The sequence below is a fragment of the Drosophila yakuba genome, chromosome 3L (assembly GCF_016746365.2).
Source record: "Drosophila yakuba strain Tai18E2 chromosome 3L, Prin_Dyak_Tai18E2_2.1, whole genome shotgun sequence".
Lineage (NCBI taxonomy): Eukaryota > Metazoa > Arthropoda > Insecta > Diptera > Drosophilidae > Drosophila > Drosophila yakuba.
This window is the reverse complement of record NC_052529.2, coordinates 3660708-3683902: the sequence shown is the minus strand read 5'-3', so window position 1 is coordinate 3683902 and position 23195 is coordinate 3660708. Positions and strand designations below refer to the sequence as shown.

The following is a 23195-nucleotide window of genomic DNA, read 5'->3' as shown; positions in this document are numbered from 1 at the left end:
GATCTCGTGAATATGCCGTGTGTCGATTGCCGCTACTTACGTAATCAGAACCCTGTACGTTTAGCATATCCAACTATCCACCAAACTATCAGGACCACATAAATCCACCAGCTCGTTTTTCGGATGCCAACGACAAGACGAAGACCCAGACGTCGCCACGAATGCGTGCCAATCAGAAACTCCATCGGGAGGCTTTCCAGATAAATGTCTAGGGCCCCAGGACGAAGGATGTTAATTTTAAAACGTAATCTTTAACTAAAAAAAATGTATAAACGGAAATCGCGCGTAACGAAACTGTAAAATTTGTTGTAAATCCACCCAAAAACAAGGAAACAATTTCGAGATTGTATTGAAATCTCGACAGACTTCACAAAAAACCAGTAAAAAACGGAAAAAAATTTAAAACACTACCTAAAGTCAGTAAATGAAATGCATTTCAACTATTTACAAAAGAGCGGACATGAAATGATAGCGAGTTGGAGATAAGTGAATGAATCGAATATTAAACAGATTTAGAGGGAACTTTGATTTTCAACGAACATCAGATTTTGCGAACGAATGGATACAGCGCGAGAAATAAACCATAAGACTTATTTACACACTGATTATGCTTAGTTAAACTTGAAAAGCTGCGTAAGTGTAATGAAGATAAACTTGAAAAAGTTGAGGCGGATGCAAAGATGAAGAAATATAAATAAATTAATGTTATAGATCCTAACTTAAGCATTTAATGTATGATAAACTGAACTGCGGCAGGCCGCAGATGTGAAATGTCGGGCAAAAGCAGATAACGTATAGTACTATATACGCATAATTATACTAAAAACGATTGTAAACGGTAGGCGATTTGTGAAGAGATTGCCGAAATTCTTTGCATTTGTAGTGAATTATGGAGATTTCGTTGAACTGCATTGTTTGTTTCCAGTTTTCAAGTTTTGCATCAGTTTGTAAGTGTTTGCGACCAGAATACTTGACAACTGTTAGCTAGTTACTTAAATAAATAAAATTAATTTACGGGGATACAATAACACGAATGCATTCAGATAGTTTATGAAACTGTTGTACATAGCTAAGCGTCATACAATTACTTCTAAAATCGTATAATACAACAAAACCGAAAAAATACAATGAGCATAAGAGCATAAGAACGTATTAAATGTTAGAGGAAGATAAATTACCGAAAGCCAAACCAGCATGCATTTCCACAAGCCGAAACTAAGCGACCGCTCAAAACTAGACCACTACCACTACCAAACCAACCAAAAGCCAACCCAATAGCAACAAGATATAGCCGAATATTTGCCAAATAGCATACACAACCGATACACAGACACTGCTCCTGTACCATATAGACACTCGTATATATAACTCTATTTTCCAATAGCTACTACAACGACAAACAACAACCAAGCAACCAATTACATGACAATATGACACAACAAGTACACACATATAGAAAGCATTAACGTGAAAAACCAAAGATTGTAAACGTATGTAATTCCAGTCGTGGATGATAAACTTATAAAGTTGAAGTTGAACGAATTAATTAGAATCGACATTTGGCAAGGCAACTTTTCAGACTGCACAACAAAAAAAAAACCAAAGCAAATTGTAGGCATTTAATACTCTTCAACTGCAGTACTCGGTTGTAAATTTGAAAAAAGGTGTTTTGGCACATTGCGATTAACAAAAAACTTAAAAAAAAACAAAAGCAAGTTGTAAAATTACACACGAAAATTCTTCTAAAACAGCACAATTTATGTACATTGAAAATAGTTCGCGGAATCTATGAAAAACTTCAAATACATGACATGGCATATGATAAAAACAAGTATAGATCTTTCTTTTATTCGGAGATAACAGTAAGTCGAATTTATTTACACTTGACAGTTGAGTAAAACCGATGTTTCTGGGCGGGAATATGGGAATATTTATATATATATATACTCGACTCGTACGTATGCGGATATATAATATAGATTCACAACAAAAGAAAAGCTTTCGTACATGTAGCTATGCATCCCTCTCATCATTCTTGCAATTGTTGCATTTAAAGCATGTTCATAAAGATATACAGATATTACAGATAGAAAGTTTTGGAACTAATATCTATACAATGATTGTGTTTCACTTACAAATAACTTACGGCTAAATAGGTAACACTATATCTTGGTTGCCTTAGCGCAGATACAAAAGGGGATTCTAACATTTCGCTTAGAGAACACTCTTGTACAGAAGAACCAAAGTCGTGAAACTCAACGAAATGGTTATAGAAATGAAGTAAGGAGTAGCAAAACAGATTTCAAAATATAGTTGAGGCCACAAACTGGAGGCTTATTAAGGATAAAGTTCAAGCCAAACACGTGAGACGATTCAGCTTTGATTGGTTTTGATTGCTTTGTTGCTTATGGCAAATATCAGAACATGATAGGCTTATCCTTGCACTGGTCTATTACGTATCCCGTAAAGCGCTTCAGAAACTTGGGATACTCCCGCTTGTACACGGCTCTCAGAGCACTCGCTGGCGCCCAGCCTCCAGGATTAACTGATTATAGAAAACCACGTAAATTAAATAGGTCCATTAGGTTACAGATTGAGTGTACTTACCAACAGAGCAGTAGGTTATTTTGCAGGTTAGATCGTTGCGATTAAGGGGCTGGCCCTTCACATAACCCTCGGGCAGATGGGTTTGGCAGGCCAGTATTACGGTCAGGAAGATCCGGACGCACTTTCCATTCTTCGACTCCTGCTTAGCGTACTCCGTCGAATTATTACACACCACCCACATGTCCCGGGCGCCCGGCTCCAGATTGTCTGTGATCTTGCGCATGTGCGACCAAAATTGCGCATCCCGCTGACTGGCCGGCCATATCCGCTTATGGGTCTGCAGGAAAAGCAGGGTGTCCGCCGATATTTTTTCCAGGATAGTGCAGTCCTCCAAAGTGGCTAGAGAATAAAAGGTTTTAATTAAAAGTTAGATAAGCTTCAACAGGTTACTTGTGGAGCCAGACTCTGTTACGAATCTGTATTTATGATATTAAAAGCAAAACGCTGCACTACAACTTCCAGCTTTAAACCAGAATAAACAAAAGTGAAACCCAGTTTAATGCAATTACTTACTCTCCCAGTCATTTCGGAACTCGGGCATGAAGAAGTAATGGCACATTTCCCTCGCCGTCACGCCCTGCACCGTGTGATAGGCCTTCAGGGGATCCATAACCAGCCCGTTGACCTCCTCCTCGCGTTTGTACATTTTGATCTCCCCCTCGTCGGCAAAGATTTGCCAGCCATTGCCGTCCTGGCCAACGCCCTCGCGTGCGTAGTGCAGTTGCTCCTTGCACACGCGATCGATCTGCGGGATAAATCCAATTAATAGCTGCTTGTTAGGGGGGGGCGCCAGATTGGCAATTTCCGGTCTTACCTCCGGCCACAGGGCATGGCTGGTGGCCTCCGCACCCGTGCCGAACTCCTCGCGTGCCTCCTCGCCTTCGGCCACCGCCTCGTGTGGAACGTTGACCAGGGTCTGGGAGATCTGGGACTGCAGCTTCAGCTTAAAGCGCAGCTGCATGTCCTCCTCGATTTTGTCCAGGCCCGTTTCGACCGCATCGAAGAACTCATCCTCGGGCAATGTGGAATGTGGACCCTCCTACAAAATTGAAAGGGAAATGTCATATTATATATATTTCCATTAGGACCGCGCACGTTTCGTGCTTATAAACTAAGTCGAGTTTAGCCCAAAAGCATCTTCGAAGGTTCGGCCTAATTAATTTTAATGACGAAACCGCATTCAATCCAATTGGAAAGAAATGGAACGTGCTTTGTATAAATTAATCGCCGACACTTGTGCGGCCAAATGGCCCAAGAAAATCAAATTTATGCTGTTGTTTTTTCGCCCGTTCCATACCCTAACCAGTCGGCAGGCGGAGATTCTCGTAGTCGGCTGGCATGCGTAATTGGGCGAGCATAATGGACACAAAGGCGCATCATTGTGCCATGAATACGAAAGCAAAAGACCGCCAGACGGGGCTTGGTACTTGAATCCCATTAAAGCAGTGGCATCTCTTGGGGAGAAACCACCAGTAAGCTACTCGAAACTACTGCCAAAATTTAATTAACTTAATAAATGTATAAGTTGTACATTTGTTCATGATGTAATGTACAAACAAAGTAAACTTTGTTTTAAGGATTTTTTAGTATGAAATAGGGTTGATATAAATGATTATACAGGATAGAAGTCGAAAGTATCCCTTAAGGTACAAGACCCTTTCAAAGCACATATCTGCTCTATTCCGTGCTAGCCAGTGTTCACTGTACGCATTCTGACGTCTGCGACTGGCGCGTGTATCCCCAGAACGGCAAACGGCGCTGAATAAATGCCTCGAATGGAATTTGTGCGGAATTGAATTGATATTTATTAATTAAAGCAGACATGTGCGCAGCCAAAAGCGGTGAAATAAATACACCCTGCGGCGTGAAGTCGAGTGCATCATCATCTTGGCCAAGTGGCACTCGCGAATGGCCAGCGATGAAGTCATGGGCTAAATGTGTACTTATTCCTGTGGCGTCGCTGTGTCTTCTCTTACCAGGCTCCTCCACAAATTGTTTGCAGTTGAACCCAACAAAAGGACGAGGTTTTCGGGCGGCAAAAATTAAGCTCCTTCTCAACAGGGAAAAGGCAGGAATCCAACCGCAAGAGAGTCAAAGAGAGCGAAAGGTTTGCGTGGCAGGCGAAAGCAGGAAAAGCGAGCGAACTTGTGTCCTGGCGAATCCTTCCGTCGAGCACGAGGACACAAAACAAACTGTTGCTGGTGGCCCAAACGCACTGGCAACTTGGCCAGGATGAGAGGAGCAGAGAGAGGGCCAGAAAGAGAGCAGGAAAAAGCGGGTGGCTAAGAGTGAAAAGCGAAAAGCCCGCAGAGCTAAAAGCTCAAACTAAAAGGATTTCTTGCATTTAAATAATAAATCAATGCGTGGGATTCTTTGGCAACCGCACTTCAAAAATAACAAACATTCAACAGCGAGTGGGTGGCCCACAAATTAGGCCAATTTGGTTTGGAAAACCCTATTACTTTTTAAGTTTTTATGTATATTAAAATATTGTTATAATAAATATTCCACATTCATTTTGTTATCAAAACTTTTTTTGCATATTTTTTTTGTATCTTCTTTACGATTAAACGTTTATTGCTTATGGGAGTGTCAATACACCCTTAAATATTTCCATGCAAAAAAAAAAATTTCTACACTCCCTTATGTAAATCGTTTATGAACTTTATGTAGTGTACCTTTATTTGTTTAACGTTGCCCTTCTGAAATCCGCTGGAGCGCCAAAGAAATCGCACCGAGGGCATCGCGTTGACGTTGTTTATAATTTTATAAATTTGTATATTTGTAGAGCGGTGCGTGCGGCGATTTTATATTTACAACATGAACTAGCATTTGCTACAATTGTGTACACTTGTTTATTTATTATGGCTCTTTCAATGCAATGCAAGAAATTTCACAATCTGCACAGTCAATTAAATGCCACGACAAATATGAAAAAGAAACAGTTTCGTTTTGAATTGTTTGCCTAGCAAATTTGTTTATGATTGCTACGTGTTGGCCACTCGATCGCTAACCGCCGACTGACCAGCCTAGCTTATAAGCCATAAACCTGACAGCTGTAAGCCAGGCTAAAAGCAAGAGCTCAAAAAGTAAGGGGGATATTGAATGCTCTTAGCTTGAACGTATGGTGAAAAATCATAGAAATATAATACAAACAAATAACGCTAGACACCCATACCGTCTACTCTTTGTGATAAATTTTTAACTGCGATTTTATATAAAGATCAGTAAGGACGTAATAGTAAATATACCCGTTGTACATAGTGCTTTCTAACCAACCGTTGGATCGTTTTTCAACATCAATGTCTGCAATATTGGCTCGAGGTAGATCTTCAACTACAATCAACTGTCAATCCGGAATAAAGAAACCGTCTAGACGCCCAGTCTTTCAGCTTGAGTAGTCTCCAAGTGGGCCAAGAAGAACAACCAAGTTGAGTACTCATAATTCGTAGGAGAGCTGTTTTTTTTATGAAGCTATTGTGGACATATGCCATTAAAATGCAATCGAATGGAAAAATAAATGTAAGCGGAATAAACGATATTGCATGACCTTTTCCAGATAAAAACTAACATCGGAACTTCGTGTCAACCAAAACTTGGAACCAAATAGTGGCAGTCCATAATCCAATCGAAAACGCTTGAATAATAGTCCAGCGTGTTCTACTTTCCCCGCATATGATGAAATCTCTGACACAACGTCGAACTAGGCGGTTTATTTTAAGACGCCGACAAATCGCACGCAAATCGTTTATACGAATTTCGCGCCACTCGTTCGGTGATTGTTTGCTTTTTCAGTAGGAACGTGTTTGGCCCCGATTCGGGCAGCAATGACCGTGAATGCGATTACGCTTTTGCTCTTGCTTTTACGAGCTGTAAACTTGCACTCACCTCGAAATCTGGGCCAGGATACGATAAACGCTTCATTTTCTCGACTTCGTCCTTGAGCTTTCTGCAAAATATGAAACACATGAATTTATCGTAGCTTGTAAATATTTAAAATAAATGAATGATTTAATGGCACAAATCAATTGTAAATGCATTATAAATCTTTTTTGAATTAATTGGACCTTAAGACTTATGACATTGAATAATAATATAAAGTTCAAGAAAAATTCAATTTAAATTGCTTTTCCTTCTAGGAATATATTCCGACAAGGTAAACCTACTTGCTTTGGTCCTCAGAACGTCGGCGCTTATCTATTTCACGCTCCAGTTTCCGTTTCCATGACTCATCGCTCTCGCCGATGATTTCTAGGCAATGCTGCAGGGTGGTGAGCACGCCGGACGTTGTGGCCCGAAACGTGATGGATTCCCCCTGAGAAAATCAAGTGTTGTACTTAGTTTTCTTTGTATATATGGTCCGATAAGTGCACTACTTTACCTTGAAATCGATGGACTTCAGACCGTCGCCCAGATCCAGTGGTTGGGCATTGTTTTTGTTCACCTCCGAGCAGGCGTCGAAGTATCGCTGCAGAGTCTCGATCTGTCCAAATAGTATATCCTTAAACGTCTCCAACTCGCCGACTTTTTCGCGCAGGTTGCGCTGCGTCTTCTTCAGACTGCCACCGCTGGTCAGCGAGATGGTGTTCGATTGCAGGCTCATTGTGCTGCCATGGCGGCGCAAGGAAGTGGTGTCCGTGCTCCCGGAGTCCGCTTTATACAGCTGCAGCACATCCACCCAGTGCATGCGATCCTCGCTGGTCTCCGCCCGCAGGCACCAGTTGTTTAGGTTGTTCACCACAACATCGAAGCGCAGTTCGTCGGACTCATGGGCCTGCAAACGAAATAATTCATAGGTAATCTATACAAAATATAAGGTACAAAATAGGTACGGATAAACTTAAATCATGGCACCTGCATATCGTACTACATTAATTGCTATTTTTATGGGAAAACTATGGAATGTATGTACTGAGGCAAGGTTAAATGGAAATTTCATGCCAGTAATTGAAGCCAGTTATTAAAGCGAAATACAATAAGTTCGACGAAAAAACCTAATTAACTTTGAATGGTTGATTATAGCGGAACGCAAATCAGTGGTAAACATGAAATCGAAAAGGAAAACACCCCAACACAAGAATATTGTTTGCAAATGAAAGTTACAGTAGAACCTCTATAAGACAAAACACTAAGGACCAATACAAGAAATATGTGAAAATTAATTCGAATTGAAATGAATTACTAGCCAATAAATCGATTCTAAGTAATTTAAACTTCAAGTTAGGTAGTCTTAATTTCAAGGCTACATTTTATGAGCGATTAAATCGGTGATAATTGTTATTTGAATTGTTAGAAAAAATTCTTTGAAACCAAAAAAGGCTTTAATATCTTTGAACAAGATCAGTGTTCGCAAAGTCAAAGTGAATTGGTGGAAGGGCCGCTTCTAGTGAGTCAGCATTGTGTATATGCTTTTGGCAGCTCCTACAGTATAAATAGATAAGTACACACTCATGGCGAAACACCCTCCTAGAACAACACGCCCTCCTGTCAACAGAAGGCCTTCTAGCGCCTAGGTCTGAGGGGCACCCCACTTACATTGATGACTTCAATTTGGTCTATTTTGGTCGCCCAACGTTAATTGATTGCGCTGCATTGATTGCGTCGCTCGGAATTGGAATGGGAATGGGAATGAGTGTATTGGCTTGGGAATGGAAACGGAGACCTCAGGTCGTGGTCATCGTTGGTTAATGTGTCGCAAACACATGCGCACACACTCACGCCCATTACTTTTTTATTAGTCCAATAGAAAGCACTTGGTGGCGGTGCTCCCAGCTCCACCCTCTCTTTTCGGCCGTCCTACCTTAATGGTGGCCTTGGTCAGGCTGATGGCTCCGCGGCACCCGAAATCCGATTCCGATTCGGACTTGTAGTAGGAGAGTGTGCCATCCTTCAGGACAATGTAACGCGGCTGCCATCCATAGATGTAGTTCGTCCATTTGCTTAGATAACCCCGCAGTTCGATACTGTTGTCCAGATACTCCTCCTCCTCGGAGGCATCGCTCTGGGACTGGGATCCAGCCGCCGCCTCATTGCTCGACGGCGGCGATGCCGACTCCCCAGCGTTCGTGTCCATCTTGTGCCAGCACCGGAGTTCAACTGCCAAGTTATCTGTAGAATGGAACGGTGTCGGGGTATCTTAATCAGCAGGTTGCCGCAGAAGATTAAAAATATATTGCGCCACGTCCGCGCAATGTAAACAACTACAATGCCGGCTGGCAATACGATGATGGGGCTCCAATCGTGATAATCCAATTCAATCAGCGAGCACATCGCCTGACTCACAGCACCGCCTTTTCCCGGTTCCGGAGCGGCAGCTGTCCCCCACCCGGGAGCACTCACCTTTCGCTTATTGATTGCCTCGACGATCCGCAAACATCTGTGCAACACGTAACGCGCTGGTTTGTTTGTGCGAGGCTTGGTAAATAAACGAAAAGAACTCACGACGCTGCTGTTTTTTTTCGCTGCAAAACCAAAACAAAGCTGTGCTAGAGATGGGCTGGCCACCCTCGATAGTTTCGATACATTAACGAGCTATCGAATTTTACTATCGATAGTTGGCGGAAGTGACTTTTTGCGAAGTTACGTTAAATTGGAGATTCTTCTTCTTCTAAATACAAGGTTTGGTTTTAAAAGTTTCCCGCCAAACTGATTAGGAATAAGTTAAACTTAAACTTTAAAATTTACATACATTTGTTGTTATTGCTGTCATCTGGAAGGTTGAAGAAAACTATTTTAAAGCACCTTTTTGAGGAAAGTTTATTCTCTATTCATTTGACACGGTTTCATTTGTTGGTTGGAAGGGATTATGCCACAATTGCAATTATTTACAGAGCACTACGCCAGCATGGATACAAATCCAAGCAATTAACAACGCCTACGACTAACAATAAATATATTGCGTAAATAAAATAAATAATTATAAATTAATTAGTACACGTTAATTACAAGCAAGTGACTTTGAGGACGCGCTCAATTCAATCGTAATCCTTAAATCTAGACGAGGTCAACAATGGGCGTTCGCATGGGAGTTGGTAGTTGTTCTACATATACACATTGTTGTCCTGATCTCGAGTGGTGGGCAGCTGGATCACCTGCTCCTCATGATATTCGCCCACCGGTCTGTCTGTGGGTTTGGTCTTTTTCGTCTTGCTCGCAGGAGCTGGTTTGCTATATTTACTGGACAAGGCCTTAAATATACTCTTCGGGCAGTCCTTAAAGTAGGGAAAACATTCTCCCGGAGCCTGCTTCCCCTCGCCCACCTCCTGGGCTTGAACATAGTCGGGTACGAGGTCGGAAAAGGGAGATTTGGTTACCCTATAAGAAAGATTTGTATGATAAAAAATCACGATTGATAGAAGGAAACTACTCACGTTAAAAATAGCTTAGTCATTTCTCCAAAGACACCGAACTTCTCCAAACTGCGGGAGTGCATCTCGCAAATGGTTCTCAGCAAACAGGCCTTCCCATCCATGCCAAAGGTGGAAAGGAAGTCCTCCACTACACCATAGAGCAGAACCCTCTCTCCGCCATGGAAAATATGCTGCAGTCCGGCAGGCAGTTCTGGATACTTTGGACCCTCTTCGTGTATCTTAAAGGGATGATCCTCGTTGCTTCTGCTCTGCTGCTCGCTGAGATCCCTCTTCCTGCGCTGGACATGCAGATACCTGGCCACATATTCACCAACCATATGACCGGCCTCGTGACCAAAGGAACGGGCGAACAACGGCGGCAGATCCCCCAAAGGATTTTGGTTGTCTGTCAGGCCCAGTTTGTCGAAGTCAACTGTGGATTGAGGCAACAAAAATCGAATTTAATTGATTAATCATTGGCATTGAGAGCTGTCTACTCACTGGTGACGGGAAAACTGATGGTCAGGTTGGAAAAGAATCCCTCGGGCGGATGACGAACCAGAGGCATGGCAATGGTTGGCACGAATGTCAGCGAAGTGCCCGGCGGCAGGGCCAATCTGCCATCATCCGTAATCCAGATGAGTCGCTTCTTGCGTATGTGCGGCGTATCCGGGGAATCGCCATAGTAATCCGGCCTGGCTTCGGCCTCCGCATCCGCCAGCTGCGCTGCCATATCCAAATCCTGGCCAGCATCCGCGTGTCGATTGAGTGCCAATGCATTTGGACATAAGCTGACAAGTGGCAGGAGCAGTAGGAGGAGCAAATGGTTGCGTCGCTTTAACACGTTTTCCATGGTCACGTTGAGTGATGACTGCTGGGATGGTAATGCAAAATTTTTATTAAAAAACTGGAGAAACAGCTTCATAGACTTATGATGGTCTAACAAGTAAACACAACTCATTACTTAGGGGCTTTTGGAGATAAGATCAACATAGCTCATACATAACACTTTAGTTTCTAGGATATTCTGGTATTAAACCGTTTGGCAAGCTCGTTGCTAAACAAGCAATTGAATGCTGTCATAATAACGATTAGATGCTGATAATAGTGATTAGAGGGGAATAGATTGATTGATCATTATTATAATAGAGATTCTCTATTGCTTTATTTTCACTAGGAGTAAGTAAGCAGTGTTTCGAAACTAATTTGATTGCTCCTGCAGTTTTCTCCTCAAACAAAAGACTTAGGCAACGAACTCGACTAGACACGGACTTCCATTCCAATTTCGACTGCCTAGCAATTGAGTCGGCAAAAGACTGGCCTAATGGCCATCATTATACAACAGTTGTATAACAGCAATTGTGGCGCACACTTGGCCTCGCCTACTGGATCGCTTGCCCCATTCTGCATTCTCAACTAGATTTCCCCGCTAAGCATCCCCCTCGATTTTCATCTTTTCAACTGGTTTCTTTGCTTGGCGCTCAATGTTTTAGCTTATGTCGATTTTTTGGGAAAGCTTTTCCACACTTCTTAGCCTTATTGCCATTGTTCCAGGTGCACTGACTCAAACCGTTAGCCTTGGCAGCTGGAATTCCGATTACGACTTGCAGCAATAGCCACACAAATCGACATCAATCGCAGTGGCAAGAAGAATTGGCAATACGCGTGTGTATTCAGTGAAAGCATGTTAACAAATTGATTTATAAGTCTAAACGAAACCTGTTGACTCCAGAAGACGATTTCACCCCGAATAGAATCTAAATGGAGCAAGACGCACTTTTACCGCACCACCAATGATGCAACTAAGCGGAGAACTTGCCACAGCCGGTTCGGTTTGGTTCGCTTTGAGATATCCATAGATAGATGGAGTGTTTGCTATCCGTTAGCGATCCGGACGATTATTTGAGCTCCAGCCAGATGCGCCAGCACTTTCCCAAAGGCTGCAATTTGATGGCCAACTGGGAGGTGCAGGTTCCAACAGCTATCTAGACCAAGGCATTCCAGCCTGCTCCACACACTTCTTTAAACTCATGGACTTAATTTGCCAAAAGGTTTGACAGAGTTTCTCCCAATTTGACAGCGTTACACACGTTATAAACAAGATATCAAGCAGGCCGGTGGGCGTTTCTAGTGGTGCAAGATCTTTCTGGTGCAAGATTCTGGTATTGGGACTATGTTTTAATGGAATAGGAGTGAAATAAGGAGCTGTTTAATAGTCAAGCCTATGCAACGTTTTTTAAATTTATTTCATTACCTAAACCTTGTTTGTTTTATCCATTTAAATTATAAGTAAGTTTAAGTTTCTAAATAAACAATTTTTTATAAAAAAGTAATTACAGTTCTTCCCAAGAATAGCTGACGTTTCCCTAATTAACTTTTTTTTAACACAGTTTAGCAAACCGAATATTGTAACGTACCTAGCCAATAACTTTTCCCTTCAAGTAAATCAATTAGCAAAACGCTGGACAGAGTGACAGAGTGACTGCAGTGACGGCGCTGCAAGGAAATTAGGCCTAAACAAACTCGGTCTCAAGTTGCCACTTGGGGCAGACGGCCGAACAGCCGGTAGGCGTGGCCAGCGCATAAGGCCGAAATGCAGATGAGATTAATTGCAGTAAAGTGATAGAAGTGAAATCGAAATGGGGTCACCATCTAGGCTGGACAGGGAGGCAAACGAGGCGGAGCAAGTGCCTCCGACTGGGCAAGTGCGTTGAGGAAGCGCCACAACTTGCCCGGCCAGTATGCCCCCTTCACTCTGCTCCAGTCCTGGACAAACCAATCCAATCCACAGCAGTTGACAGCGACGCCTAGGCGGCGACTCTCGCTTATGGCCATGAATGGTGGCCAAACACATGTTGACCAGGGATCATTTCGATGTCCATTCAGAAAACTGAGTCGAAGCTTAAATGCCTTTCAGCCGAATAAAAGAAAAATTACTACTCTTGTCCGAATTTGGTGAAAATTTTAGAGCTTATGTGTAATTACGGTGGTTTTTATTCAGTCTGACAAAAAAAAAAGAAAAATAATGAATGTAGACTATGTATCTTCGATACGAGAATTTTTACTAGCAATCAAACAAAAAATAGTGTATTCGTAAATTAGAAAATCTTTAAAAATGGTTTGCATAGTCGTTTTATTTTTTTATGATGCTAGGCCTGGCATCGCGACCTACATTAATCATCAGTTTTAAAAAGAGTTCACCAGGTCCACCCAAAGTCTAGTGATGTAACCTATAGTGTCAGTACATTAAACGTTAAATATGTGTTTACATATTTTGAGCATTAGTTGTACAGCTTTCGGTAGCTCAAACTTGATGAGCCAGGGGAGTTACCCTTTGGTAAAAAAAAACAACCAGGCAGACACTAACAAACAACAAACACGCAACAAATGTCAGGTGGGAATGCGAGAGAAGTGATTTGAGACAGAAAATGGAGTCGAGAAGGAGGCAGAGAAATAGAAAGAGACAGTGGCCGAGACAGAGAAAAGCCTCGGCAACTTATGGCGAATTAGTGCAGCTGAGCTTTAATTGGCGCCTGCTAAGTATGGACGTATCCATGTCCGTCTGTCAGAATCCAGAGAGTTTTGCTTTAACGGCGACATAAAGAAATTTACTTAATTTTTGCAGTGAAACCGAAAACTGGGTCAGCAGGTGAGCGCTGGCACTTCGGATCGAATAATAATTTTGATTATTTCATAGCCGATCGCAGTCAAAACGACACTCGCCGAAAAGTTCGTTGCTCAAGTCTTTTGTTTTAACGGGCACGTTGCACCCGCACTGTGAGAAATGGTGCTGAATAATTAATCAGAAATGCGGCAAACAAAACAAAAACAATTATTGCGAAAGGCAATTTCGACGGAGGAAAGTGCAAGTGTCCACCGGATTTCGATTCAAATTGGATTTGAATGTGGATGTTCGTGCCTCGCATAAGTGAAGAAATCAATCAAAATAAGCGGGGGTAGAAAGTTGACAAGCGATAACGCCGGATGCATGGCAATTAGGTAATTGGGTTTTTGTTTTCCTTTGCCTTTTCTTATTTGTTTTCTTTTGTCACATTTCGCGGAAGGAGTCTGAAGCTTACATAATCTTTAGTTGCTGGGAAAAATCTACCAAACTGGTCGGCGCTGCCTACTAGTGTCCTAGTTTCCGTTGAAAAATCCTCCTTCCTCTTTCCACAAAGTTCAAGTGCTAGAGATCAAGCGTATGTTATTCTACTAGGCAACGATCTCAGCACGTTTTTCACTTTTCAAACTGCGCTTGGCAATCCTTTTGGTCGAAGGAATGGCTTCAACAAGGTTTACGACTTTGGTTTTCGATTATTTTTTTTGGGGACACGATCCGACAACCGCGCGCGCAAACGTTTGAAATTCAACTAAAGCGGCCAGCGGTCGAGGCGAGCGATAAAAAGCAACGACGAACGGGCCAAACTACAATGCAAAAGTGAGGCCGAGAATTCCGAGGCTTTTCGGGCGGCACAAGGCGGGGGGAAGTAGTCGGGCAGAAGCTACCCGCCAGCCAAAATGGCAAACCAGTCAGCCAGGCCAGCAAAAAAAATTCGTTTGATCTGGTCTTCGTGTTTCTGAGGAGCTCTGTGTGAAGTTGCCAATTCGCTGTTTGATTTCCTTTTGCCTGCGCTGAAGATCTCAGCCTGCGGGGCAGTGGAACTTTTCGCTAGGGAGATGGGAGCAGGTCTAGCCGCGAGTATTTTCCAGCATTCCTGTGACTCATCGCCATCATGAGGGCTTTCCTGGCTCGAAACTAGGTTGCGGTTGCAGCTCCAGGGAGCAGTCAATTAATTTCTCTTCGAAAAGTAACAAGAAAAAGTTTGAAAAATACATAAGTACACAATCTTTAATTGTACGTAGGAATATTATTACTTTGTTCCGTAGAAATTTATATGTGTAAGCATTAAAAGCATAAATTTACCTTTTTGATTTTTTAAATTCTTTAAATTTAATGATTAAACAAAGCGAACAAAATGCATGTTAAAATGCTTTTTATTTCATAGAGTACATATTATTAATTAGCTTAAGGTAAATTCTCCATGTTTTCCGACACTTAAAATGCAGTATAACCATTAGAAATGCAACTAATGATAGTCATAGCTAAAGACCCTGTTTTTGCCTGTGTGGACGATGTTCATCAGCAACGGGCTAATCGTGGGACAAGTTCTCTGCCAGACTTTGGCCCCCAGATCGGCAGTTAAACTTTCCACGCGAAATGGATGCGACAGTGCGTGTGCGCAGGCGCATCTGGCATGCGGTTTCCAATTCGTTTGGCAATCGAAGCAGTTGGTCAGCTTATTTGCATTGGGTGAGATACATAGAACATGTTTCCCGGCCGCTTCCGCTGCGGTTTGAAAGTGAGTCTCGTTTCGCTGCCTAGCGATAGAAGTAGATATGTGGGTCAAGGTCTGCATTTTGTGAAGATTTCCATTGGGAAAACCCGAGGAATTTCTTCGAAGCACATCGTAAATATTTACAAGCCTATAAAGCCAGCTCTTTAGCGTCAAATGGCGCCATCATCAAAGTACGTGGTGAAAATTTATTGGAGTCCCAGGCGTTATCAGAAAGCCTGACCTACGTGATCGCCGCTTTAATCGGTGCAAGTACCTCGATTCACATGGATTTACACGCAAGAGGGCTTTCCATTTGTGAGTCAATTAAATAAATTGTCAACATTTTAGTGCTTTATTGCGTAATGCTAAAACCACCCCAATAGATTTCCATTTTTTAGCCAACAGTGAGAGTTGGTATTTGCGATTCGGAAAATCGTGTAAATTCGTTTTGGCCAAATTTGAAAAGAGAAAATCCAATCAAATAAAATTGCTTATTCACAATTCTTGGCTACTATTTGATTATACATTAAAATTAATTATTATTATAGTAAAAAAAATATTAATTGAACCAAAAACATTTTGGCTCTCCATATGTATTGAATATTAAAAAAATATTACTACTTAAAAATATTTTAAGTAAAAATCATTTGAATTTAAGCTTTCGATTTAAATTGGTGATGGGTAAACGTAACGGTTGATACCACATGGAAAATGATAATATCGATATATAAGCTTTGTAGAAAATCTAACAAATTAAATAGAAAACCTATAGTATAAACTAAAATTAGAAAAAAATATATTCAAATTAAAATCTGTAAGTATTACTATTTGACCCCCATATCGATAAGTCAACTATCGATTGCCATCAGCTGATATTGCGTATCAATTAAATTGGTTTTGCTTCACTTTGTTGTCATTGGAAAAGCAGGGCCGCAGGCAAAAGAGACCAGTTAACGGCCAGGAACGGCGGCCCAAGATGACCGCCCGCAATCCCCAGACGCTAATGGCACTGCCAAACGAGGAGCACTTCGACTTCCTGTTCAAGATCGTCCTCATTGGTGACTGCGGGACGGGGAAGACCTGCATAGTGGACAGGTTTAAAACAGGGAACTACATAGAGCGACATGGGAACACCATTGGAGTGGACTTTTCGATGAAGACCATCGCCGTGGAGGGCAAGCAAATCAAGGTACATAATGGATTACCCAAGATACCATCACCAATATGACTCATATCCTATCCTTCTTTTTCAGCTACAAATCTGGGACACTGCTGGTCAGGAGAGGTTTCGCACCATTACGCAGAGCTATTATCGCTCGGCCAACGGGGTCTTAATTGGTGAGTCCAGTATCGGAATCTTTTGTTTCGGGCCATAGGCATACGCCCATCCATTTGTCATGCCAAATAAGTACTACTGATAACCACAGAACGCTTTAAAGTGATTGCCTGGCACTGATTTGAATAGCGAAGCGTCTTATCAGCGGGGTGTTTGTTTACCTTGCTTGAATACCATGTGTTTCTCCTGACAGTTTACGACATCACCAAGCGGTCTTCCTTTTCCAACCTGCAAAAATGGATCGAAGAGGTGCGCAGGTACACCGCTTCCAATGTTTTGATAATTCTGGTGGGCAACAAGTGCGATTTGGAGGAGCAGCGCGAGGTGGACTTCGAAGAGGCGCGTCAGATGTGTCAATATATACCTGAGATCCTGTTTGTGATGGAGACCTCCGCCAAGGAGAACATGAACGTGGAGGACGCCTTCCGCTGCCTGGCCAACGAACTTAAAGTGGGAGTCCATATCTTAATGATACCTAAGCTAATAATGTTCCCCATTACAGCGCCAACACGATGCCAACAATGTGGAGGAGGTGCCGGAAAACACCATTACCCTGGGCCAGGGAAAGCCTTTAAAGAGTTGCAGCAGCTCCTGCAATCTCACCTAGACCTCACACCCACTAACCCTGCTGTTTATTTTGCTTTTACTTTTGTGATCAAATTGTTCTTGTGGCTATATTTTAGTATGCTAATTTTTTAACCTAATCCTAGACACTAACTTTTACACAACCATGTATTTATTTTAGACGATAGAGTACAAACAATCTCACACATCAGCGAATCGAGCCAACAATGTCAATTACAAGGCAATGCTCAGAGAGGCAAATACGTCCACTTCTCTATTTGTAATTTGTATTCAATTTGATACGCGACAGTGTCGAAATAAACTCGTTTATTTTGTAATTTTATTGGAAGTATCGTAGTTAATTGGCTTAGCTCCTAGACATTATCCATATACACGTAGATTTAAATCATCAAGGGACTCCTGTTCGGACGTATTTTACACTAAATAAAATTGGCTTGGCAACAACTTTTCAAACAATTTGGAAACGCTTAAAAATTGTTTATATCAAAATTGGTTTACTTTCTCTAGACAGCTAGTCGTTAATGATTAATTAGCTAGTACGTAGCATGTGTGGCGGGTCATTTGTTCTTGATGCGCTGGACGATCCACTCTAATCCTTGATAGAGTCCTTCGCCGGTGAGCGCACAGCAGGCCTGAATGTGCCATTGGTGCTTCTTGATGGAGGTGAGGTCCAGTTGTCTTGAGATTTCCGCTGCCGACATGGAGCCCTTGAGGTCTTGTTTATTGGCATAGACCAGCAGACTCGCCTTGCTCAGATCCTCATGCTGCAGCATCCGGTAGAGCTCTTCCCGCGTCACAGCTAACCGTTCCCGATCCGTGGAGTCGATGACCATGATCACCAGCTCTGTGTTCGTGTAGTAGGTGCTCCAAGCGGCGCGGAGACTCTGCTGACCACCAAGATCCCAGACAAGAAAGTGTATATTCCGCCAGACGACCTCCTCTACATTGGAACCGATCGTGGGACTTGTGTGGACCACTTCGTTCATCAGGAATTGGTACAGGATGGTCGTTTTGCCTGCGTTGTCCAAACCCACCATCACCAGCTTGTGCTCCTCGTTGCCAAACATCCGCCAAAGCCGCGATAATAACAGTCCCATATTTAAACCTTATATTTAGCTATATATGTAAGTATTCAATTGTTGATTATGCTGCAGCTGCTGTTGTTGTTCTTGTTTCCACCGACCGATTAGAGATTTGATTTCAAACGATGACGGCGATTGCCTCACACACAGGTTATCGGCTGGCCTGCGTGTGTATGCGTGGTATGCCCGTGTGTGTGTGGGTGTGTGGGTGTAAGTGAACGCTGGGCTTTGTTGTTGTTTCCTCAGGGGAAGGCGAAGGCCGTACGGTAAATTATTCACTGATTTAACTATTCAGCTATTCACTCCACACTCTCACACCCTGATTACTGTTTTTGTTTTCGCCAAATGGGATTTTTTTGAGGGGATTGGCGTGCAATTTTCTGGTGGCTTTCCTGTAGGTGGTTTCCTTTTTTTCGTCTCAGCGTCAAACGCGACTTCGTTTAGGCGTTGCAGTGGGCTTAGAGCAGCCGTTGTTGTTAATTTAATTAACACAGTTTTAATTAAGAAAGTAAACAGCAAAAGTGATTAATTAATATCACTTGGAATCGATAGTGCTGCTATCGATAACTATGTGTAGTGTGGGAAAGAAAGGAAAGCTTAATGAGACCGTACACCATTAGTGCTCAACAACGTTTCGTTTTTCATCTCCCAAACAAGTTACCAAAAAAAATAAAAATGTTCTTTCTACTTATACTAATTATGGAATAACTTTTCAATTTGTAATTAAGAAATGTCATTTCTTTATTAATTCATTATTTATAAACTTATCATTATATTAACAGCACCTCCGACGTTACAGTGTGACCATCCTCTCCACAATCATATGTTCATGGCGGTTGTTGTTGTGTTGTTTTTGCGATTTAATTAGCTTCCCACCGGTTGCAATGAAAATAATTTTCCTGGTGCTCTTGGCTCTCCCTATCGCCCAATTGGACGCCACAAAGTCCGGCACATCCGACCAAGCGACCATTGTCGAGTGTCCCGGACGCACTGTGCCCCAGATCCGGACGGAAGCGTCAGAGTCCGAGATCTCGTTGCTTTTTTACTACGTGTCCTGGGCCAGCGAAGCACGGCAGGCACGACTGGTCTACAATGGAATGGCCCACTACTACCAGGAGTACGCTTTCTTCGGAGCCATCGATTGCTGGCATTTGCAGTGCAATTGCAGCCGTACATTGATGCCGGCACCCGGAGTCGCCGGCGCTGGAGGTTATCCAGACAAATGGCCCACACTGATCGTCCGCTATGGCCAAAAGCAGTTGCTCCAGTACCAGGGCGCGTGGAGCTTTGAAGAGCTTGCCCGGTTCATGAATAATCTCCTTCAGCCACTGGACCGGGCACACAGTAGTCAGGATCTCGCCGCCATTCGGAAGCACTCGGATGCGGTCGTTTTGGGACTCCTCGACTCGCCTGACGACAAGGCCTACAAGCTATACTTGGCTGCCGGCTTGCGCTGGCTGGAACTGGATCCGGAAAGGAATATCCGGTTTACCGTGAACTTTGGCAATAGTGCCAGGAAGATGTTGAAGTCTTCGGAGGCCAAGCTGCCCCAGTTTGTAGTTATCGACAGCCGAAATGGAGTTCATACGTTTAATGGTACTTCCGGATTGTGGAAGACCATGGACATTTTGCGCTGGGTACGGAGCACCCTAAAAAATATGTCTCTGTTTTCCAATGGCTATGGTACTCCTATGACCATTGCCATGAAGGCGCGACATGTCCCCGTGTTGGCTATGGGCGTACGAATGAACCAATATCACCATGCTAGTGTCATGGGTGACGAGATGGCTAACGCTCAAAAAAAGCAGTCAGAGGAATGCGAGGATTATTGGAAACAAATGCAGGAGCAATCTGAAGACTCTCCCTCCTCCCTAATGCAAGTTCCCATGGAGCTGTATCGGGATAGTGATAGTGAACAACCCCGGTCCTGTTATCCAGTCTGGAGTAAAAACAAAGCCGTACTGAAAAATTATTATAGGATTAACAGGTACCTTAACCACCTCTGGAGGCAGTACTCACACCAGAATCATCCGAGGTATCAAAACGTCCCCCACTTGCTGCGGCTTCACTCCAGAAACCTTTGCCTGGCACACTCACAGCATGGAACGCCGGCTATAAAAATCGGCATTGCCAAGATGGTAACCAAATATGGACAACTCATTTGGCAGCACTCGACTGAGCACGCAGCCCACAATCGTTCGCTGGGCGTGGTTATCTTCGATTCTGTGAAATATAGAGACTATCTACATCAGCTTGGCATTCAGCAGCACCATCAGCAGGTGCAGGTTTTCATCTTGGATGCGGCGGAAGAGTCGCTGTATGTTATGCCACAACAACACACATTCTCATACGTAGCTCTCAAGGATTTTATACGGCAGTTTTACGCCAGAACTTTGCCAAGGACTCACAAGAATGCTCCTGCCATGATCGATTCCGGGTTCAGCAAAAAGTACAACAGGCAAATGCTTTTGCAGGCGCTTCAGCGACCAAATGCCACCAATGTGGTATTGATGCACCGTCCTGACTGCGCTTTGTCCGCCGTTCTGTCCCAAGCATTTCTGCAGGTTTCGGCGCTACTCAGTAGCCCCGAGGTGCACTTCGTACGCTTCGATAGCCAGTCGAATGATCTGCCCTGGGAGCTAGCCATGCCCATTACGCCGTCTCTAATTGTCTTCCCGCAGGCAAAGACCGCAGAATCCGTGGTGTTCCCGACCGATGTGCGGATTGATGTGCAAAGCGTTTTTGCCTTTGTGATCGCCCAGTTGGAGCCGGAGCAGCAGGTGCGTTCGGTGCTGACCAGCTGCAGGCGGCGGATGCGAAACGTCAGGAGCTGTCTTGACTTTGCCCGTAACCTGGTACTCCAGCATGTTAGCCAATACCTCAAATTCTGGGAGATCTATGAACGGGAGCGGGACGACATACTTTCCCACCTAAAGGAGTTTAACAACCTACACATGTCCATCGAAAGCAGCATTCGATTATAGCGAAATCACTCTGACATATAACTTTAGTTAGTAGTTACCGTTGATAATTCCAGGGTAGACAGCTGCCTACCCGCTCTCCTGTAGCTCGTAAGTCTAAAGTTGTCTCTTCATAAGGTATTTAACAATCATAGTTGTATCAAATTATATATAAAGAAATGATAAATCAATTTTTCCATAGCTTTATTTCTAAACAAAGTTTAGTTTTCAGTTGTCTCTTTATAAGATACTTAACTCATATAGCTGTATCTACTTACATTACTTTCATAGCTTCATTTTTAAACACAATCTAAACAAACATTTTTTCCATGCACTCAAGTTTTCTTATTCAGCAAGATATTTGCTTATTCAACATCGGATGTAAACATTTATATCGGCTGTGCCCTTGGAATTGCAGAAAATTTTAGCAAGTTCCCTTTTTTCTTATCAGCAAATGAAAATGGTATTGTTATGAAATTAAATTCCATTTAATTTTGAATTTGGAATAGTTTGGCCAAGTATTGATAGGAGCCACTTGTCTGAGCATAACGAAGATTTTGTAGCAAAATCTCTGCGAATTTTAAACAAGTTTTGATTTCCCCTTGATTCATACGATTGATCACATTGTGATCCCTTGCCAAAAAGAACTCCAGTCTCCGAGCACGTAAATGATCCACCAAATGACTCCACATCTCAACCAAAAGGGTGCCTAAGTCCCTTTCCCAGTCAGCACTTTCAATTCGATGAAGCAAGACTGTTTTCAACATGTAGCTGGACAAGTGAGGCAAGTTATTGACGTGGGCGTCCCGCAATCCTTTCATCAGCCGAAGAACGTTCTTCAAATTATCCGTGCCCTTCATAATTTCGCGCTCCCAATGTGGTGCACAAACCATGAATGAGCTTTTCGGTTTAGCCGACTTCTTCTTCTGTTGCGGAATGGCAAACCAAGGCCAGTTTTGGCGGACCTCAGCAGGAACCGGGCAAACAGCAAACGGCCATTGGCTTCCAGTGAATTCGAATGCCGGTACCAAATCAAAAGATATCGATTGACTACCACAGTCGGCTAAAATAGTGTGGGCACAACCATACCCTTCAAGAGTGTAGCTCAGTTTGTAGACTCGTCCACTGGTAGTAGCAAATTCCTTATCCGATCTAAATACCTTGTGGAATGCTTCGCGGAGCCAGTTTTGAAGATGAATACGATGGATGAGTTGGGGATGGACTACTTGGAAATTACCCTCCAAAAAGACAAACCCTTTGTCGCTCGGTATCGGTTGGATATGAAATGGGAATTTTAGTTTCATGTGAAGATCAAATGCATCGGGCACGTTAAGCTTGACGCGATCCAAGTAACTTCCTAAAAAAAAATGTTTTTACATATATTTTTAGTACGAAATTACAAGACTTCTGTAAAAATTCTGACTCATATAAAACTCGAGCAGTAGTTATCAATTATAACGTTGGGTTATCTCAACTAACGCTTTTATTACTTCTTGGAACTTTTAATTAGCTGGGTTAAAGATAATATTGCATGCATAAGGTAATCGACAAGCCATGGTATTGTAACTAAAATTTTTCTTATTTATTTTTATTTCTTAATATGTACGTTCATATGTATATAAATTAAACAGCTTACCGCCTAGACTGAGTCCATTAAACACCTGCCGAAAGGTATTGTCAACCCGTTTAAGTTCGTCAATTACGTAGTTTTGAATTTCTTCAGAGTCCTCGGTATACATGGCCTTTTTATTATCAGGAATAGAGAGTTTCTCAAGAATTTCTTGAAAATGCTTAGCGGAACTCATTTTATCGCGGAACCCAAATATTGAACTTACAAAAAGAAGCTTCTGCAAACGAATGATGCAGTTCATTCTGGGTTTCCCCTTTTATTGTCTAGCTGCAGTTGTTTTACAGCACTGCTTCTTCGCTTACAGGTGTGG

General features: G+C 42.7%; 7 protein-coding genes across 14 annotated transcripts in view; 3 read left to right on the top strand and 4 right to left on the bottom strand.

The window, feature by feature from the left end:
* LOC6532747 (Down syndrome cell adhesion molecule-like protein Dscam2) overlaps positions 1-1831 on the top strand; it is a 44804-nt gene extending 42973 nt beyond the window's left edge. For 6 of the 7 annotated variants that reach the window (XM_015194103.2, XM_015194108.2, XM_015194104.2 and 3 more), the window contains one exon: positions 65-1831. In XM_015194103.2, the coding sequence (XP_015049589.1) occupies positions 65-212 (148 nt within the window). In that variant the 3' untranslated portion in view covers positions 213-1831. Of the gene's footprint in view, positions 1-48 lie in introns of all 7 variants that reach the window. The other variant, XM_015194106.2, reaches the window with a different exon arrangement.
* LOC6532746 (ceramide transfer protein) lies at positions 1818-9104 on the bottom strand. Of its 2 annotated transcripts, XM_002093452.4 has the most exons (9): positions 8947-9104; positions 8408-8715; positions 6989-7381; positions 6774-6922; positions 6496-6556; positions 3422-3646; positions 3121-3352; positions 2608-2946; positions 1818-2545 (listed from the first exon to the last, which is right to left on the bottom strand). In XM_002093452.4, exons 2-9 carry the CDS (start codon positions 8678-8680, stop codon positions 2418-2420), a joined length of 1800 nt encoding a protein of 599 aa, XP_002093488.1. In that variant the 5' UTR covers positions 8681-8715; positions 8947-9104; the 3' UTR covers positions 1818-2417. The 2 variants fall into 2 exon arrangements, with proteins under 2 accessions (XP_002093488.1, XP_015049588.1); XM_015194102.3 differs by lacking the exons at positions 6496-6556; positions 6774-6922; positions 6989-7381; positions 8408-8715; positions 8947-9104 and adding an exon at positions 5286-5605.
* A 241-nt stretch (positions 9105-9345) lies between these two features.
* LOC6532745 lies at positions 9346-14326 on the bottom strand. The gene is made up of 4 exons (XM_015194101.2): positions 14036-14326; positions 10458-10830; positions 9978-10389; positions 9346-9921 (listed from the first exon to the last, which is right to left on the bottom strand). Exons 2-4 carry the CDS (start codon positions 10807-10809, stop codon positions 9648-9650), a joined length of 1038 nt encoding a protein of 345 aa, XP_015049587.1. The 5' UTR covers positions 10810-10830; positions 14036-14326; the 3' UTR covers positions 9346-9647.
* A 1854-nt stretch (positions 14327-16180) lies between these two features.
* LOC6532744 (ras-related protein Rab-43) lies at positions 16181-17530 on the top strand. The gene is made up of 4 exons (XM_002093450.3): positions 16181-16481; positions 16546-16630; positions 16822-17078; positions 17131-17530. Exons 1-4 carry the CDS (start codon positions 16269-16271, stop codon positions 17233-17235), a joined length of 660 nt encoding a protein of 219 aa, XP_002093486.1. The 5' UTR covers positions 16181-16268; the 3' UTR covers positions 17236-17530.
* On the bottom strand, positions 17519-18867 carry LOC6532743 (ADP-ribosylation factor-like protein 5A). Its single transcript, XM_002093449.3, has one exon. The coding sequence runs from the start codon at positions 18308-18310 to the stop codon at positions 17771-17773; it is 540 nt and encodes a 179-aa protein (XP_002093485.1). The 5' UTR covers positions 18311-18867; the 3' UTR covers positions 17519-17770.
* A 250-nt stretch (positions 18868-19117) lies between these two features.
* LOC6532742 lies at positions 19118-21446 on the top strand. The gene has a single exon (XM_002093448.3). It carries the CDS (start codon positions 19180-19182, stop codon positions 21277-21279), a length of 2100 nt encoding a protein of 699 aa, XP_002093484.1. The 5' UTR covers positions 19118-19179; the 3' UTR covers positions 21280-21446.
* LOC6532741 lies at positions 21443-23126 on the bottom strand. Its single transcript, XM_002093447.3, has 2 exons — positions 22892-23126; positions 21443-22612 (listed from the first exon to the last, which is right to left on the bottom strand). Exons 1-2 carry the CDS (start codon positions 23124-23126, stop codon positions 21744-21746), a joined length of 1104 nt encoding a protein of 367 aa, XP_002093483.2. The 3' UTR covers positions 21443-21743.
* Positions 23127-23195: the final 69 nt, after the last annotated feature.